General features: G+C 40.1%; 1 protein-coding gene and 1 non-coding gene across 7 annotated transcripts in view; one reads left to right on the forward strand and one right to left on the reverse strand.

Moving 5' to 3' along the window:
- TRPM6 (transient receptor potential cation channel subfamily M member 6) overlaps positions 1-17,062 on the forward strand; it is a 181,154-nt gene that overhangs the window by 43,540 nt on the left and 120,552 nt on the right. For 5 of the 6 annotated variants that reach the window (XM_031654138.1, XM_003911815.5, XM_021927549.2 and 2 more), the window contains exons 2-3: positions 5,103-5,182; positions 8,595-8,633. In XM_031654138.1, the coding sequence (XP_031509998.1) occupies positions 5,103-5,182; positions 8,595-8,633 (119 nt within the window). Of the gene's footprint in view, positions 1-4,279; positions 5,183-6,270; positions 6,466-8,594; positions 8,634-17,062 lie in introns of those variants that run through there. The other variant, XM_009188951.4, reaches the window with a different exon arrangement.
- Positions 6,188-6,294, reverse strand: LOC116270206. Its single transcript, XR_004178121.1, has one exon. It is a non-coding gene; the product is annotated as a U6 spliceosomal RNA (small nuclear RNA).

Consider the following 17,062-nt stretch of genomic DNA (forward strand, 5'->3'; position numbering starts at 1 on the left):
GGAACACCTGTGAAATTATGCCTTCTTAGCGAGTACCCCAAGAGAATTTATCTGGGAACCCTAAGAAGCCTTAGAGCAGAAATACAGGTTGAACATCCCTAATCTGAAAATCTGAAATGTGAAATGCTCTAAAATCTGAAACTTTTTGAGTGCCATGAGCGGAAAATTTCACATCTGACCTCATGTGGCAGGTGGCAGTTGAAATGCAGTTAAAATTTTGTTTCGGCCAGACACAGTGGCTCATGCCTGTAATCCCAGCACTCTGGGAGGCCGAGGTGGGTGGATCACCTGAGGTCAGGAGTTTGAGACCAGCCTGGCCAACATGGTGAAACCCCATCTCTATTAAAAATACAAAAATTAGCCGGGTGTGGTGGTGCATGCCTGTAATCCCAGCTACTCGGGAGGCTGAGGCAGGAGAATTGCTTGAACCAGGAGGCAAAGGTTGCAGTGAGCCAAGATTGCGCCATTGCTCTCCAGTCTGGGAAACAAGAGAGAAACTCCGTCTCAAGAAAACAAAACAAAACAAAACAAAAAACTTTGTTGCATGCATAAAACTACTTATTTATTTATTTGGAGACAGAATCCTGTTCTGTCGCCCAGGCTAGAGTGCAGTGGCATGATCTCAACTCACTGCAACCTCTGACTCCTGGCCTCAGCCTCCTGCGTAACTGGGACTACAGGTGCCTGCCACCATGCCGGGCTAATTTTTGTGTCTTTAGTAGAGATGGGGTTTTGCCATGTTGGCCAGGCTGGTCTCGAACTCCTGACCTCAAGTGACTTGCCCGCCTTGGCCTCCCAAAGTGCTGGGATTACAGGCATGAGCCACCACACCTGGACAATTTGATGTATAATTTTTAAAAAGATATTGTGTAAAATTACCTTTTGGCTATGCATATATGGTGTACATGAAACATAAATGAATTTCACATTCAGACTTGGATCCCTCGCCATCTCACTATATTAGTCTTTGAACATTTCATTGCAATTCCACAGCCTGACCTCAGGCCAAAGATTAGATATAAAATCTGATTATGTTTTAGGATGACGCAAATTGAGAGCAACACACTATTTCCCTTCTTTCTCCTTTGCCTTTCCTTCCCCTAAATTACAACAATTAAAAAGCAAAAACATGCAGTCTATGAAGACTGCCATGATAGCTGCAGAAATGTCAAAATCCTTACTCTCAACTACCACGACCACAACAGATTTGCTGCTCTAGTGGCAGAAGCTAGCGCATTGGCTGTTTGTCCCATCAGAACAAACATTTGGTTCTCTGTTGAACTGAACATGGAGGTCTCTCCGAAGTCTGCTGGAGAGTATATTGCAAAGGAACTATTACGAGGTTGGCAGGGTGGGAAGTAAAGTTCTAAACTGAGAATTATTTGAAACATTTTCAAGCTAAGGCCGCTTTTTTTTCCCTTCTGGTAGTTTTGAGATAAGATAACTGGGAGTTGAAGGAGGAAAGTTTCCACATTCTTGTTATGGCATGGGCTTCCTGTTTACACCTTTGGAGGGAAAATGGTATACATGGGTTCCTGAAGTTCTATTTTCAGCATGTTTGTTGCTTATTCAACAATCATTGGGTTAGGCCCTGGGGCAATAGAAATGACTGGCATGGGGCCTATAGGAGCTGGAGTCCAGGGAAGATGTGAACCTGTAAAGGTCATTAAATCGTAGTATGAGAGCGACTGTGAGGGAAATTTGGAGGTCAGGAGGCATTTTTCTATGAAAAAAAAAAATACATCAAAGTTAAGTTCTCAGACCGTTAACCTAAAGCCAATTTTTACCTTTGATATTACTACTAATAATACCTAAGCTTTATTCAGACTTGATAAGTCCCAGGAATAATTCTAAACCTTTATCTAATCCTTTCAATGGTTCTATGAGGTACTATTTTTTTTGTTGTTTTTTGAGACAGAGTCTGGCTCTGTTGCCCAGGCTGGAGTGCAGTGGTGCAATCTCAAATCACTTCAAGCTCCGCCTTCCGGGTTCACGCCATTCTCCTGCCTCAGCCTCCCGAGTACCTGGGACTACAGGCGCCCACCACCACGCTCGGCTAATTTTTTTGTATTTTTAGTAGAGATGGGGTTTCACCGTGTTAGCCAGGATGGTCTCGATCTCCTGACCTCGTGATCCGCCCGTCTCAGCCTCCCAAAGTGCTGGGATTACAGGCGTGAGCCACCGCACCCCGCCGAGGTACTATTATTATCCCCATTTGGATAGACAAACAGGCATGAAGAAATTGAATAATTTGTTTGGGTAGTCCTACTACAGAGCTGCCATTCAGCATTTCGAAAGAAGGGAGTGGTTGAGCACAGCTTGCCTATTTTGTCTATATAGGCTTCTACATTAGATACCCTTTTTACATCTGTTTTTAATAGTTAATTGGCCTTGAACTTGTCTCAGAGGCTTGACAAATTTTTTAAAAAATTTAAAAATAGTTAATTGGTGCACATAAAGTTTAATGATATCAGTTTCTTATCTGTTTCCTCCTTTTTATTCTAACTTCCTTAAGAGCAGGAACTTTGTCTGGTTTGCAGTAGAAGTCCCAGCATGCAGCATGGAGGCTTGTCCAAAATACTTGTTGAATGAATTCATAGATTCAGGTATTTTGAAATTCAGAATGAAGAATTCTTTGAGGACATACTGACTTTTTGTAACAAGTTTGTCAGTGCTTTGCAAAAATTAGGTATTTAATGTTTGGAGAATGAATAAATCAAATTGTTAACGTTTTTGAATAGGGGACAGGGCTGACTGATTCAAAAATATTGTTTTCTTTTTTCTTTTCTTTTCTTTCTCTCTCTCTCTTTCTTTTTTTTTTGTGGTGACAGGGTCTCACTCTGTTGCCCAGGCTGGAGTGCAATGGCACAATTATGGCTCCCTGTAGCCTCGACTTCCCTGGACTTAAGCAATCCTCCCACCTCAGCCTCCTGGGTTACTGAGAATTGTAGGCACATGCCACCACGCATGGCTGTTTTTATTCCTGTATTTTGTAGAGACACAGTTTCACCATGTTGTCCAGGCTGGTCTGGAACTCCTGAGCTCAAGTGATTCACCTGCCTCGGCCTCACAGAGTACTGGGATTACAGGTGTGGGCCACTGTGCTCGGCCAGATTGTGTCCTTTCTTGTTGAAATAAATAGATTTTGAATTCTCTGTTCATTTAGTTCCTTTTAAATTCTATGACTCTGGGCTGGGCACGGTGGCTCACGCCTGTTATCCTGGCACTTTGGGAGGCCAAGGCAGGCAGACCACTTGAGGTCAGGAGTTTGAGACCAATCTGACCAACATGGTGAAACCCTGTTGCTACTAAAAATACAAAAATTAGCCAGACATGGTGGTGCACACCTGTCATCACAGCTACTCAGGAGGCTGAGGCAGGAGAATCACTTGAAACCAAGAGGTGGAAGTTGCAGTGAGCCAAAATTGCGCCGTTGCACTCCAGCCTGGGCGACAGAGCAAGACTCTGTCTCAAAAAAATAAAACTAACTAACTAACTAACTAAATAAATAAATTCTGTGACTCTGAATTTTCCCAAGTTTATGTTGTTAGTGTTTTGCCAATTTAGTGAATGTCTTTTAATACATAGAAAATGCTGCTGACCATGCAAAAAGAATAAGAGAATAAAAGGATTTAAGATGACTCTGGCCTTGATCTGGGAAGTTTTCCTTGTTTATAGATAAGATTTAAATACACAGGAGCCCATCAACTAATCTCTGTTTTTCTCCTTTCTATTTTACTTTAAAAAGTCTGGACTTCGATTATTTACAGTTCTGTTTGGTGATGAACACTTATGTTTAGGATTGGTGCATATTGGACAAGATCCACTGAACTTTTTTTGAGGATAGTGTGATAATGAGGTACCACAGCTGGATTTGTAGCATGTTTTCTGGCCTAGTGCATTTCCCTCCACAGTAGAATGGGAGTAGATATAAGAGTGAGGTGGGGACTGCACTGACATGGAGTTTGAAAAAGCTCCCTTTTAGAAAGCCTTCGTTTCATCTCTGTTTTAATATCTATGTGTATATAAAGTAATATGGAAACATATATATATATATATATATATATTTTTTTTTTTTTTGAGACAGAGTCTCGCTCTGCCACCCAGGCCGGAGTACAGTGGCGTGATCTTGGCTCACTGCAATCTCTGCCTCCCAGGTTCAAGCGATTCTCATGCCTCAGCCTCCCGAGTAGGTGGGATTACAGTTGCCCGCCACCATGCCCAGCTAATTTTTTGTATTTCTAGTAGAGACGAGGTTTCACCATATTTGCCAGTATGGTCTCGAACTCCTGACTTCAAGTGATCCACCCGCCTCGGCCTCCCAAAAGTGTTGGGATTACAGGCGTGAGCCACCGTGACCAGCTAGGACACATATTCTTATACCATTTAGAGCCAAAATATTTTTGTATTAGGATGAGGCCAGGCTCATAAGTAGTTGGGCTGTATAGTCGATCCAGTGTCCTCTGCCACTGGACTTGTAATATAGCTTATGGAGGAGCTTGGCTGTGACATGGATTCTGTAGAATGGGAGAGAGTTTATTAGGAGGAAGAGTAGGTATCAATGTCTCACTTGGATTTAGGGGCAGTTATAGGCTGTGCAACCTGAAACAACACAGTCAGTGGTAAACTATGCTTGCAGAATGTGTATTGAATCTTGCTGAAGTCAGAGACACTCTTTCCAGTTTCCTGTGAAATCTTAGCCAAAGTGGGACTTGATAGGTAAAGATTTTGAAGTTTTGGGAGCTTTGTATTTATTCCATAGGATTATGGTACAAGATGTAGAAGTGACTTTTGGCAGATTTAAGAGGATAAATCAGTTATATCTTTACTTCCTTGCTAGGGGTTTGTTCATGTAGGGCTTCGGTTACTCAAAGTGGGATTGTGGCCATATTCACTTTGTGTGTCGTTTAATGTTCACATTTGGCTTATTTGTGCCTATATTATCTGTAATAGAAACTGGTAAATGCTTAGCCTGTGTGGGGTTGGTCTTGGCATTTTAATTAGCATTCATGATACTTGAGTATTTCTTACCTGCCCGAACTACTATGGTTACATTGTTTTGTCACATAATTGAGTATAAAATAATGACACTTTCTTTTTAGTCCCAGAAATCCTGGATTAAAGGAGTATTTGACAAGAGAGAATGTAGCACAGTCATACCCAGCTCAAAAAATCCTCACAGGTAAAATTTTCAATTACATTCTTCTTTTAAAAGCAACACTACCTGGAGGACTGTTTATAGAAACTTAGAAATATGACTTGTTTAGAAGATTTGATTATATCTATAAAATTAGAATTTTAGAAATATGACTTGTTTAGAAGATTTCATTATATCTATAAAATTAGAATTTTAGAAATATGACTTGTTTAGAAGATTTGATTACATCTATAAAGTTAGAATTTTCAATGTTTATTTCTTTCACTTTATAAAAATAGTACATGATTATTGTAGAAAATCTGGGAAGAACAGGGACCTTGTTAATTTGTACCTTACTCTTACTCCAGTGTCTGTGACAGTGCCCGCCACATAGTAGGCTCTTGATAAACATCTGTGTTTTTTTTTTTTTTTCGTTTTTTTGAGACGAAGTCTCGCTCTTGTCCCCCAGGCTGGAGTGCAATGGCTCAATCTCAGCTCCCTGCAACCTCCACCTCCCGGGTTCAAGCAATTCTCCTGCCTCAGCCTCCCGAGTAGCTGGGATTATAAGTGCCTGCCACCATGCCTGGCTAAGTTTTGTATTTTTAGTAGATGGGGTTTCACCATGTTAGCCAGGATGGTCTTGATCTCCTGACCTTGTGATCCACCCACCTCGGCCTCCCAAAGTGCTGGGATTACAGGCATGAGCCACTGCGCCCGGTGATAAATATCCGTTTAAGGAATTTAATGAAGTATAAAGAAGTTTTTCTCAATGCCGTCACTGTTAATATTGTCGTGGATTTTATTCTACTTGATGCTTCTGTTCCTCTTGATGGGGGTATAGACGTTACAGAAATATCTAGTGTTACATCCGTTTCACTGAGTTGGAATCAATAATTTACGTTTTCTGAATACTGAATATTCCAAATATTGTGAGTGTTTCTTATCCCCAACTAAAGTATCTGTGGAAAATAGTGACTGGTATATTTCATTACACTGTGCCCAGATTAGACGAACAGGTAATTTCAGTTCCATTTTCCTTCCATAGACTTTATTTTTATGGAATGCTTTATGAATTTGCATGTCATCCTTGAGCAGGGGCCATGCTAATCTTCTCTGTATCATTCCAATTTTAGTATGTGTGCTGCCGAAGCGAGCGCCCGTAGGCTTTTGGATTGAGCAGATAATCGGCAGCAGATGGAATAATTTGAGTTTGACTACTGAGTTCTTGACAACGCTTTGGAAGCTCTACTTGTAGAACGAAGGTCAAAAAAGCAACTAGTGAAAGATAGGGGAAGAAAGGGCTATGGAAAATTCCTCTGGGTAATCAGGTCTGTGAAATTAAGATTGACATTGCCCTTGGAAAAATAAATTAAAAGGAAAATAGAAGAGTAATATTTTAAGTAAGGGAACTACTCTATTTTTAGATATTTTTGAGCATTTGTCCTTTTATTCCTTTAAGGTTTAGAACTCATAACTATGTGCTTATCAAGGGTAGCATGGTAAGGTTTTTGAAATTCTAGTTCTTTGGAGATGACTGAAATAGTTTTCCTTGCCTTTGTTAAATATTTACTAGTCCCACCCTTACTGAATTACCTATGATTTGTAAGTCTTGTGATTGGAAATTCTCATTTTACCTGCTTAAAAAAAGTTTATAGTATGCCAAGATAACCTTGTTTTTCCCCTTCATCTTTTATGACATCGTGTGGTGGTGACTGGAATGCAAATTGATTCAGGTGGTTCATTTTGTGTCTGTGAATAAAAAAATCATTTTCACAATAATCTTGAATCTCAAAAAAAGTGATGAAATTACTCTTTTACTAGCCTATAGACTGAAGAAGAATATCAATGATTGTTAATTCCACGAATGTTCTAAGGCATGGTATACTTTAGCAAGTGAAAAAACAGTCTCTATATTGTGGGTTTATAGATAAAAGTTAGTGGATGATTATGGCTATTTCTTCTATGCCAGCCTTTTTCTTAGATTCTAGTAAAATTCTCAGAATTGTAGCTTATATGTGGTTTTCTTCATTACGGTGCACAGGAAGAGGGTGATAATTCATTTTTTAAAATATCGATAAAAGTTTCTTTCTTTTATTATTTTTGTAGCTCCCAATAAGAAACAAATGTGATACACTTGATTATAACATCTTTTTCCTTCTCATATTCAATTTACTGTTGAAAGAAAGCTTCTGAGAAAAGGCATTCCGGAAAGGCTGGGACAGGAAGAAATAAAAGTCCTGAATATTAGTTTCTGAATAACTTAGAGCGACCCTTATTTTATGAACATTACCTTTTCTTCCTTTTTTTTAGAATTTGAGACGGAGTCTCCTCAGTGGCAGGCTGGAGTGCGGTAAGCGTGATCACCGGCTCACTGCAAGCTCCACCTCCCGGGTTCACCATTCTCCTGCCTCAGCCTCCTGAGTAGCTGGGACTATAAGCCCACCACTGCGCCCGGCTAGTGCACATATTTTTAGTAGAGGCGAAGGGTTTCACCGTGGTCCTCGATCTCCTGACCTTGTGATCCGCCTGCCTCGGCCTCCCAAAGTGCTGGGATTACAGGTGTGAGCCACCGCGGCCGGCCTCTTCCATTATTTTAACTAGAATTCCCTGTTAATACTTCTTCACACACACACACACACACACACACACACACACACACACACACATTTTGAGACAAGATCTTGCTGTGTCCCCCACGTTGCAGTGCAGTGGCATGACCTTGGCTTACTGAAGCCTCAACCTCCAGGACTCAAGCAATCCTCCCACCTTAGCCTCCCCAGTAGCTGGGATCACAGGCATACATCAGCACACAGGGCTAATTTTTTGAATTTTTTAATAAGAGTCAAGGTCTTATTATGTTGCCCAGGCTGGTCTTGGACTCCTGAACTCAAGCAATCCTCCCACCTCAGCCTCCCAAAGTGCTGGGATTACAGGCATAAGCCACTGTGCCTGGCCCAAAAATATGATTGATGACCACAGTGCTAACCCCTAAATCCATAAGGTTCTTCTGAATCATAAAAAAGAAAGATAAAGGATTATTTATAATTATACCAAATGTCCCTTATTTGATAGTGCTTTATGGTTTTAAAGTGGTTTACATATATATATTGTCTTGATTCTCAAGAAATCTGTGTTATCTTCATAGTTTAATAATAATAATAGCTACCATTATTGTACACACTGTCTACCAGTTACCATTAGACACATTACATATTATTATCTGAGATTTAAATTGAGGTATTTTGGTTCTAAACTGAATGTTGTATTAATTAGATCATAGTTGCTGCAGTAACTATATGTGGTAAATGCCATAATGGAATATTTGGAACATGATATATAAATTTCAGCAAACCTTGTTTTATAGATCATGCAAAAGAATAGATATTTACTGTACAAGCATTAAATGTGTTTTCAAATACACCAACAAACTAACAGAGGTTTTATTTCTTTAATTTAGGTGTACTCCAGCATGCCAGTTCTGCCAGAATTTAATCAGGTAAGACTTAGATAAGCAAGATTACTTTTAGCTTTTAGGCATCCTATTTAAAATTCACTGGGACAGTTTCCTCATATCTTGAATGGACTCAGTAAATGGTGCATACGATTTACCTTTCCAAGGGAAGTTTTAAAAAGATGTTTTTGATGGAGAGTGAGTATTCAAACGTAATAGACTACTTGAATTACTGAGACATGTAAATTGGCTAAGGCCCTTCGACAAGAATTTCTACTTGTAAAGCATTGGAAACACTTGTAAAGCATTACATTTTAGTTTTATGATCACATTTGGATAATGAAGATGCTGCATGCACATACGGGACTATAATTGATGTATGACTTGCAGGTGCTGTGTATGCATACTAAGCTTATGGACAAAAACAGCTCTTTAGTGCAATATAAATTTTAACAGTGATTTGCATTTTAAACTACGTGACCGTTTTTACCTTTCTCTTTTGTAAGTGGAAGGAAATGAAATTTTCTTAATTTTGATCATAGCCTGAAGTTTATATAATGGATTGAACCAAAGTTAAATTTATTCTTGGAAAAAAACATTTGGGGCTAGGCACGGTCACTCACACCTGTAATTCCAGGATTTTGGGAGGCCAAGGCGGGTGGACTGCTTGAGGTCTGATTTGAGACCAGTTTGGACAACATGGTAAAACCCTGTCTTGACATACAAAAGCAAAAACAAAACCCAAAAAATTGTAGCGGGGCGTGTTGGTGTGTGCCTGTAGATCCAGCTATTTGGAAGGCTGAGGTGAGAGGACTGCTTGAACTTGGGAGGTCAAGGCTGCAGTGAGCTGTCATTATGCCACTGCACCAGCCTGGGTGGCAGAGTGAGACCCTGTCTCAGAAAAGAAAATAAAATAAAATAATAAAATAAAAAATTGGAATCATCAGTTTAGCAAATCATGGGGAGAGGAAACCAGCATCCACAGATATGGAACAAGAAGGAGAAGGAGGAGGTTGCTGGAAGAAGAATTTCTACTTGGCTGACCTCTCACTTTTTCTTCAATTTTTTTTTTTTCCTTTTAGTAATTATTTCAAATTTTGCTATTAGATTGGTGCAAACGTAATTGTGGTGTTTGCTATTGAAAGTAATGGTGAACGCTGGATGCGGTGGCTCACACCTGTACTCCCAGCACTTTGGGAGACCCAGGCGAGTGGATCACGAGGTCAGAAGATCAAGACCATCCTGGCTAACACGGTGAAACCCCATCTCTACTGAAAATACAAAAAATTAGCTGGGCGTGGTGGCGGGCGCCTGTAGTCCCAGCTAGTCGGGAGGCTGAGACAGGAGGATGGCGTGAACCTGGGAGGCGGAGCTTTCAGTGAGCCGAGATCGTGCCACTGCACTCCAGAGGGAGACTCTGTCTCAAAAAAAAAAAAAAAAAAAGGGGGAGACGCCGTCTCAAAAAAAAAAAAAAAAAAAGAAAGAAAGTGATGGTGAAAACCACAATTACTGTTGCACGAACCTAATAAAATGCAAAGCAAAATAAGGATATAATAAAAAGAAAAGACCTCATTTATTCTCCCCAGCTCCTACTGTATTCTTCAGAAACTCTCCTTGTCAATGTCCTACAAAACCTCAACCCCACAACCTTCAGAGATAACTAAATGTGAAAATACTGGAAAAGCATCCACTTTTATACCTCTCAGAAATTAAAAATAGTTACAAACTAGTCATTTTTGCACCTAGCTGAGACTAGTTTTATTTTTTTTGATAGGGAGAGCCAAATGTCCTAATACGAGTTACTGAGCAGTCTCCCCTAGTCTCATTCATTTCTGGTGCTGTCTGTGTTATATACCACATTTCTGTCTGTGTATGGCTTTGTTTCTGAGCTTTCTTTTCAGTACTTTTGATCTACTTTTACACTTGTCAAATGCCGCTCTGTTTTATTATTATAGTCTTGTAATATATGTCTTGATATCTGATAGGGCAAGTTTCCTATCCTTTATTTATCTTTTAAAAAATTGTTTTTACTTTTCAAAAGACTTTTATGCGTTTATACAAATTTTATTTTATTGAAAGAAAATTTTAACCAAGCATGGTGGGCACATGCCTATAGTCCTAGCTACTCAGGAGACTGAGGATGGGGGATAGCTTGAGCCAAGGAGTTCACATTCAGCCTGGGCAACACAGCAAGACCCTGTCTCAAAAAGAAAAAGAAAACATTTTATTTAAAATAGTATGTTTTAAAAGCAGTTCCACTACATTGCAATACTATCTTTAAAAAAAAAATTCTAATTTTTAAAGGCAAGGTCTTGCTGTGTTTCCCAGGCTGAAGTGCAGTGGTGCAATCATAGCTCATGGCAACCTCAAACTCTTGGGCTCAAGTGATCCCCACTCCTCAGCCTCCTGAGTAGCTACCTAACTCCTGGCATGTACCACTGTGCCTGGCTGATGTTTTTTGTTTTTTATAGAGATGGGTTCTTGCTATGTTGTCCAGGCTATTCTAGAACTCCTGGCCTTGAGCGATCCTCCTGCCTCAGCCTCCCAAAGTGCTGGGACCCACTGCACCTGGACTATATTGTAATACTTTAAAATAATCCTAAATCTCCTTGTCAATAAGTGATTGTTTTTTTTATATATATATATATGTTTGTTTGTTTGTTTTTGTTTTTTTTTTATTTGAGACAGAGTCTAGCTTTGTCGCCCAAGCTGGAGTGCAGTGGTGCAATCTTGGCTCACCACAACCTCTGCCTCCCAGGTTCAAGCGATTCTCGTGCCTCAGCCTCCCAAGTAGCTGGGATTACAGGCGCACGCCACCACGCCTGGCTAATTTTTTGTATTTTTAGCGAGATGAGGTTTCACCATGTTGGCCAGGGTGATCTCAAACTCCTGACCTCAAGTGAGCTGCCTTCCTTGGCCTCCCAAAGTGCTGGGATTACAGGCATGAGCCACCGCACCTGGCCGACATAATATAAATTTTAGAATCACCTTGTCATGTTCCCTGAAAAATATTTTGAGATTTTGATGGTTTTTTTTCTTTCTTTTTAAATTTTACTTTTTGTTTTTAACATGGCTGTGAAATGCTCTGAGTGATGGGTATTTTACTGAATTTATAAAACAATTTGAGAGGGAATTAACTTTTTTTTTTTACCCCCCTCTTGGAATTGACATTTATATAAAGTGAGCTTTTAGTACTTGTTGGTGATATGTTCTTTGAGACTTCAAAAGTTGTAATTAAAGGGACAAACATAAATATATATTTTTTAATTTTGGAGATCTGTTTCTTCTATGGGACCTTGCTACAATTTAATGAACTGGGGAAAAAAAAAGAATAAAATGTCAACTCAAATCAAGTAGATAATTACAATAGAAATATACTTAATCTGAAAGTTGGTTTGCACTAAAGAACTACCTTATAAAAGCATAATGAGTTATCTCTCCAGATGTGGTTACCTCAATTTATGTTCTGCGGGGAAAAAGCCAGGCAGATGAATCATTATTTGTCTTGTATTTGAATAGATGCTGCTTCATTTTGAAGGGTGACCCTTGTCCCAAAAGATGGTCGGATGACACCATTCTAACTAGTAGATCCTGATTATGTATATGCTGTACTTTTGTGATTACTGTGCCTCCCTTTACGTTAAGAACCTTTCCATATGGAACCCCAATATTCTTACTTTGACTTTTTGTTTTGTTTTGTTTTGTTTTTTGAGACGAAATTTCGCTCTTGTTACCCAGGCTGAAGTACAATGGTGCGATCTCTGCTCACGGCAACCTCTGCCTCCTAGGTTCAAGCAATTCTCCTGCCTCCCCCTCGCAAGAAGCTGGCATTACAGGCACGTGCCATAACACCTGGATGATTTTTGTATTTTTAGTGGAGACAGGGTTTTACCATGTTGGCCAGGCTGGTCTCGAACTCCTGACCTCATGTGATCCACCCATCTCAGCCTCCCAAAGTGGGGAGATTACAGGCGTGAGCCACCACGCCTGGCCTTACGCTGGTTTTTGCATATACCGAAGTTTTCATCACCTGTGCTTGTTCTGGTTATCTTTTTTTTTTGACACGGAGTCTCCCTCTGTCGCCCAGGCTGGAGGGCAGTGACCCAATCTCGCCTCACTATAACTTCACCTCCCGGGTTCAAGTGATTCTCGTGCTTCAGCCTTCTGAGTAACTGGGATTACAGGCACGTGCCACCACGTCCAGCTGATTTTTGTATTTTTAGTAGAGACGGGGTTTCACCATGTTGTCCAGGCTGGTCTAGAATGCCTGACCTCAAGTGATCCGCCTGCCTCGGCCTCCCAAAGTGCTGGCATTATAGAACTGCGCCCAGCCCTGTTCTAGTTCTCTGAAGAGACTGTAAGTTGTAGACACTTCTGTTTCCCCTGTAACTTCTCACCATGTGCTACCTGACATGCTGCTCAGTACAGTAGCTGCACAATAAGTATCCTAAGCCCACTGATCAGCTCTTTCAGAGCAGGGTCCTGCTCAGTGAGCATTGCTACAGGTTCTCAGTCACACAATGAAAGGAAAGGAAAGGCATTAGAGACCACCTTGTCCAACCAATGCTTACATTACTGCAGTTGAAGAAATAGAGGCTTTGGGAGAGTAGAGATTAGCACGGCATTGGCCATTTCCTGGTCCAGTGCTTTTGCTCCAGGACACGTCGCTTCCTTGATGCTTCCTGTTTATGGTCTGGCTGCCTGCGCTTCAGCTCTTGTTTATGGGTACCCCTGCTTGTCAGGTACAACCCACTGTTCTATATATAACTAGGATTTTAGTCATCTAGAGCTGCCATAACAAGCTAGATGGTTTAAACAACAGAAATGAATTTTTCGCAGTTCTGGAGGGCAGAAATCCAAGACCAGGTTGTTTGCAGGGTTGATTTCTCTTGTGGTCTCTCCTTGGCTTGCAGATGGCCACCTTCTTACTGTGTCTTCAGATGGTTTTTCTCTGTGTGCACACATCCTGGGGATCTCTCCCTCTTCTAAGGACATCATTTCTATCAAATTAGTCCTCCACCTTTATGACTTAATTTAACTTAACTCTTTTTTTTTTTGAGATGAAGTCTCACTCTTATTGCCCAGGCTGGAGTGCAATGGTGCGATCTCAGTTCACTGCAACCTCCACCTCCTGGGTTCAAGCGATTCTCCTGTGTTAGCCTCCCGAGTAGCTGGGATTACAGGCACCTGCCACCACACCTGGCTAATTTTTTGTATTTTTAGTAGAGATGAGGTTTCACCATGTTGGCCAGGCTGATCTAAAACTCCTGACCTCAGGTGATTTGCCCCCCTGGGCCTCCCAAAGTGCTGGGATGAAAGGCGTGAGACACCGCGCCCTGCTGAATTTAACTTAATTTAACTTTAAGGAGGTAATTCAGTCACATTGGGGTCAGGGCTTCAGCATATGAATTTTGTTGGAACACAATTCAGTCCATAACAGCTAGCCACATTTCTCCACCTTGTACTCAAATGTATTTGTCTCTGTCGTCTCTTTGGAACAGTTTGGAAATTGAGCTCTGGCCCTGTCTAGATTTTTTTACGTTTTTTTCTTCTCACTGGATATATTTGTTATCAGATAAGCAGATATATAGAAGTTAAATATAACATTTACTAATGTATACTGCACCTTACGTAGTTTATGCAATTAATTGTGCATCAGAATACAGACACTGAAATTTAGAATGAAAAGCTGTCAAGAAGAATACTGACTCTTTCAGGTGAGGCAGTGCAGGCATTATCATCCAGCTGGAGGCAGGGCAGTTGGGGAAAACTGTGGACCAGGATGCAATTTTTTTTTTTTTTTTTTTTTCTTTTTTTTTGAGACGGAGTCTCGCTCTGTCGCCCAGGCTGGAGTGCAGTGGCCGGATCTCAGCTCACTGCAAGCTCCCAGGATGCGATTTTTAATTAAAGAAGGTTTAGAAATGTGAAAGGAGTAGTCCCCCCTTTTCTGCCATTTTACTTCCCATTGTTTCAGTTTCTCATGGGCCAAAAATATTAAATAGAAAATCCCAGAAAAAAACTATTTATAGGTTTAAAATTGTGTGCCATTCTGAGTGGCCTGATAAAATCTCTTGCCATTTGCTTTGTCCAACCTAGGACATGAATCATTCCTTTGTCCGGCCTAGCCATGCTACAGACGCTCCCCACCTGTTAGTGGCTTAGTAGCTGTCAGGGTTATCAGGTTGACTATCTTGGTGTTGCAGTACTTGGATCCAAGTAACCCTTCCTAATGGCTCCAAAGTGCAAGAATAGTGATGCAGGCAATTTGGATGTGCCAAAGAGCCATAAAGTGTGTTCTTTAAGTGAAAAGGTGAAAGTTCTCAGCTTAATAAGGTAAGAATAAAAGTTAGCTGAAGTTGCTAATATCTGTGGTACGAATCCATCTTCTATCCATGAAATTGTGAAGAAGGAAAAATAAATTCATGCTAGTTTTACTGCTGTACCTTCAGCTGCAAAATTATGGCCACAGGGCCATAATTTTGATAAGTGCTTAGTTAAAATGAAACAGTTGTTGCATTTGTGGGTGGAAGACGTGAACAGAAACCTGTTCTGATTGACAGCAATTAGGTTTGGTACTATCTGAGGTTTTGGGCACCCACTGGAGGTCTTGGAACATATGCCCTGAAGATAAGGGGGAACTCCTACTACGTATATATTTTTTCTTGAGACTGGCTTCATAACTGCATTATTTATCTATTTTTCAGAATTCCTGAGTGTAGGCTTCATAACTTTAATCAGAGACACGAAGTTATTTGTGGCCCTTAAAATCAAGAATGATAATGGTTTAGAGTATACTTTGTCTTTGACTACATATATATATGACTATATATATATATATATTTAAAGCCAGTCAAATTTAGCAGTGGGGGATTGTATACCAACTTTAGTGACACTAATGTTAGTAAGTTCTGATAATCTACTACCATCAGACCAGCCTACCTTTGACAATATTGAATGCAAATTAACATCTTAAAATAATGATTAAAAATCCCAGCACTTTGAGAGACCGAGACAAAAGGACTGCTAGAGCCCAGGAGTTCAACGCCGGCTTGGGCAACGTGGCAGAACCCCAAATTAGCCAGATGTGATAGTCCGTGCCTGTAATTCCAGCTGCACGGGATGCTGAGGTGGAAGGATTGATTGAGCACGGAAAGTCGAGCCTGCAGTGAGCCATGGTCACACCACTGCACTCCAGCCTGGGTGACGGAGTAAGAACTTATCTCAAACTAAAAAGTAAAAATTTTAAAAAGCGAGAATGTTAAAACTTATAATAATTTTTAAAAACTGTTTTACAAAAGAAATGTGTCCTTGCTAATACTTGACATTGTCAGCCATTTTTGGTTAAAACTTGATGGTGGGTACATAGTAGCACCTAATCGTGAAAAGACCATTGTTAACTTGCAGAACACCTCATCTGTATACTCAAGGTAGGAAAGGAATAATGTCGTGGTAGATTAGTGCATGGAGCCACGTGTGGTTTGTAGACTCATAGGATTGATGACTAGGTTTTTTGGAACTTGTAAACAAACCCAGGTCTGAAGATTTTAATAGATGAAGATAACTTCTTAAAAGTGTGCATTTTAGAAAAATATTGTAAAATAGCCGGGAGTGGTGGCTCACGACCGTAATCCCAGCACTTTGGAAGGCCGAAGTGGGTAGATCACCTGAGGTCAGCAGTTCAAGACCAGCCTGGGCAACCTGGTGAAACCTCGTCTCTACTAAAAATGCAAAAAAGTTATCCGGGCGTGGTGACACACCCCTGTAATCCTAGCTACTTTGGAGGCTGAGGCAGGAGAATTGCTTGAATCCAGGAGGTGGAGGGGGCAGTGAGCAGAGATCATGCCACTGCACTTCAGCCTGGGCAACAGAGTGAGACTCTGCCTCAAAAAAAAAAAAAAAAAAAAAAAAAAATCAACAAGAAAAATGTTTTCAGTTTTTAAAGTTCCTGCTATACCTAATTCTCATTTAAAAATTTGTCACTGAAGTTCATACCAGAAAATAATGTAATTATTTTAAATGAGAATTAGATAGGTATAGCAAGAACTTTAAAATAATATAATAGGGCCCTTCTTGCAAAGGAGGTACATAAATTTAGAAATACAAATTTCACTTTAAGAAAAGAATGAACTTTAATTATAGGGAAAAAAAAGAAGCAAACAATTTGCCCCTTAAATGTCTATTCATATACTGGGCCATAAATTGATTTGTTTGTATTGACAAGAAATCTAAAGAAAACAGAAATTTAATATCCAGGCAACTAAGCAGAATCAACTTATCTGTTGATTGATTAATCAAGGTGAGGTGAAAGTCACAGTAGGAACTGTACTCAATTCTTTATAATAAATGACAAATGTTCTCTGCTTCTCGATATTCATTTTGAAGAGATAAGAACTCTCTTGATGTCAAATTGATTTCCTAGAGAGGCTCTTTTTATTTATTTTTTACGTAAATTTTTTTTTAAATCATCCATCCCA

The sequence above is a fragment of the Papio anubis genome, chromosome 13 (assembly GCF_008728515.1).
Source record: "Papio anubis isolate 15944 chromosome 13, Panubis1.0, whole genome shotgun sequence".
Lineage (NCBI taxonomy): Eukaryota > Metazoa > Chordata > Mammalia > Primates > Cercopithecidae > Papio > Papio anubis.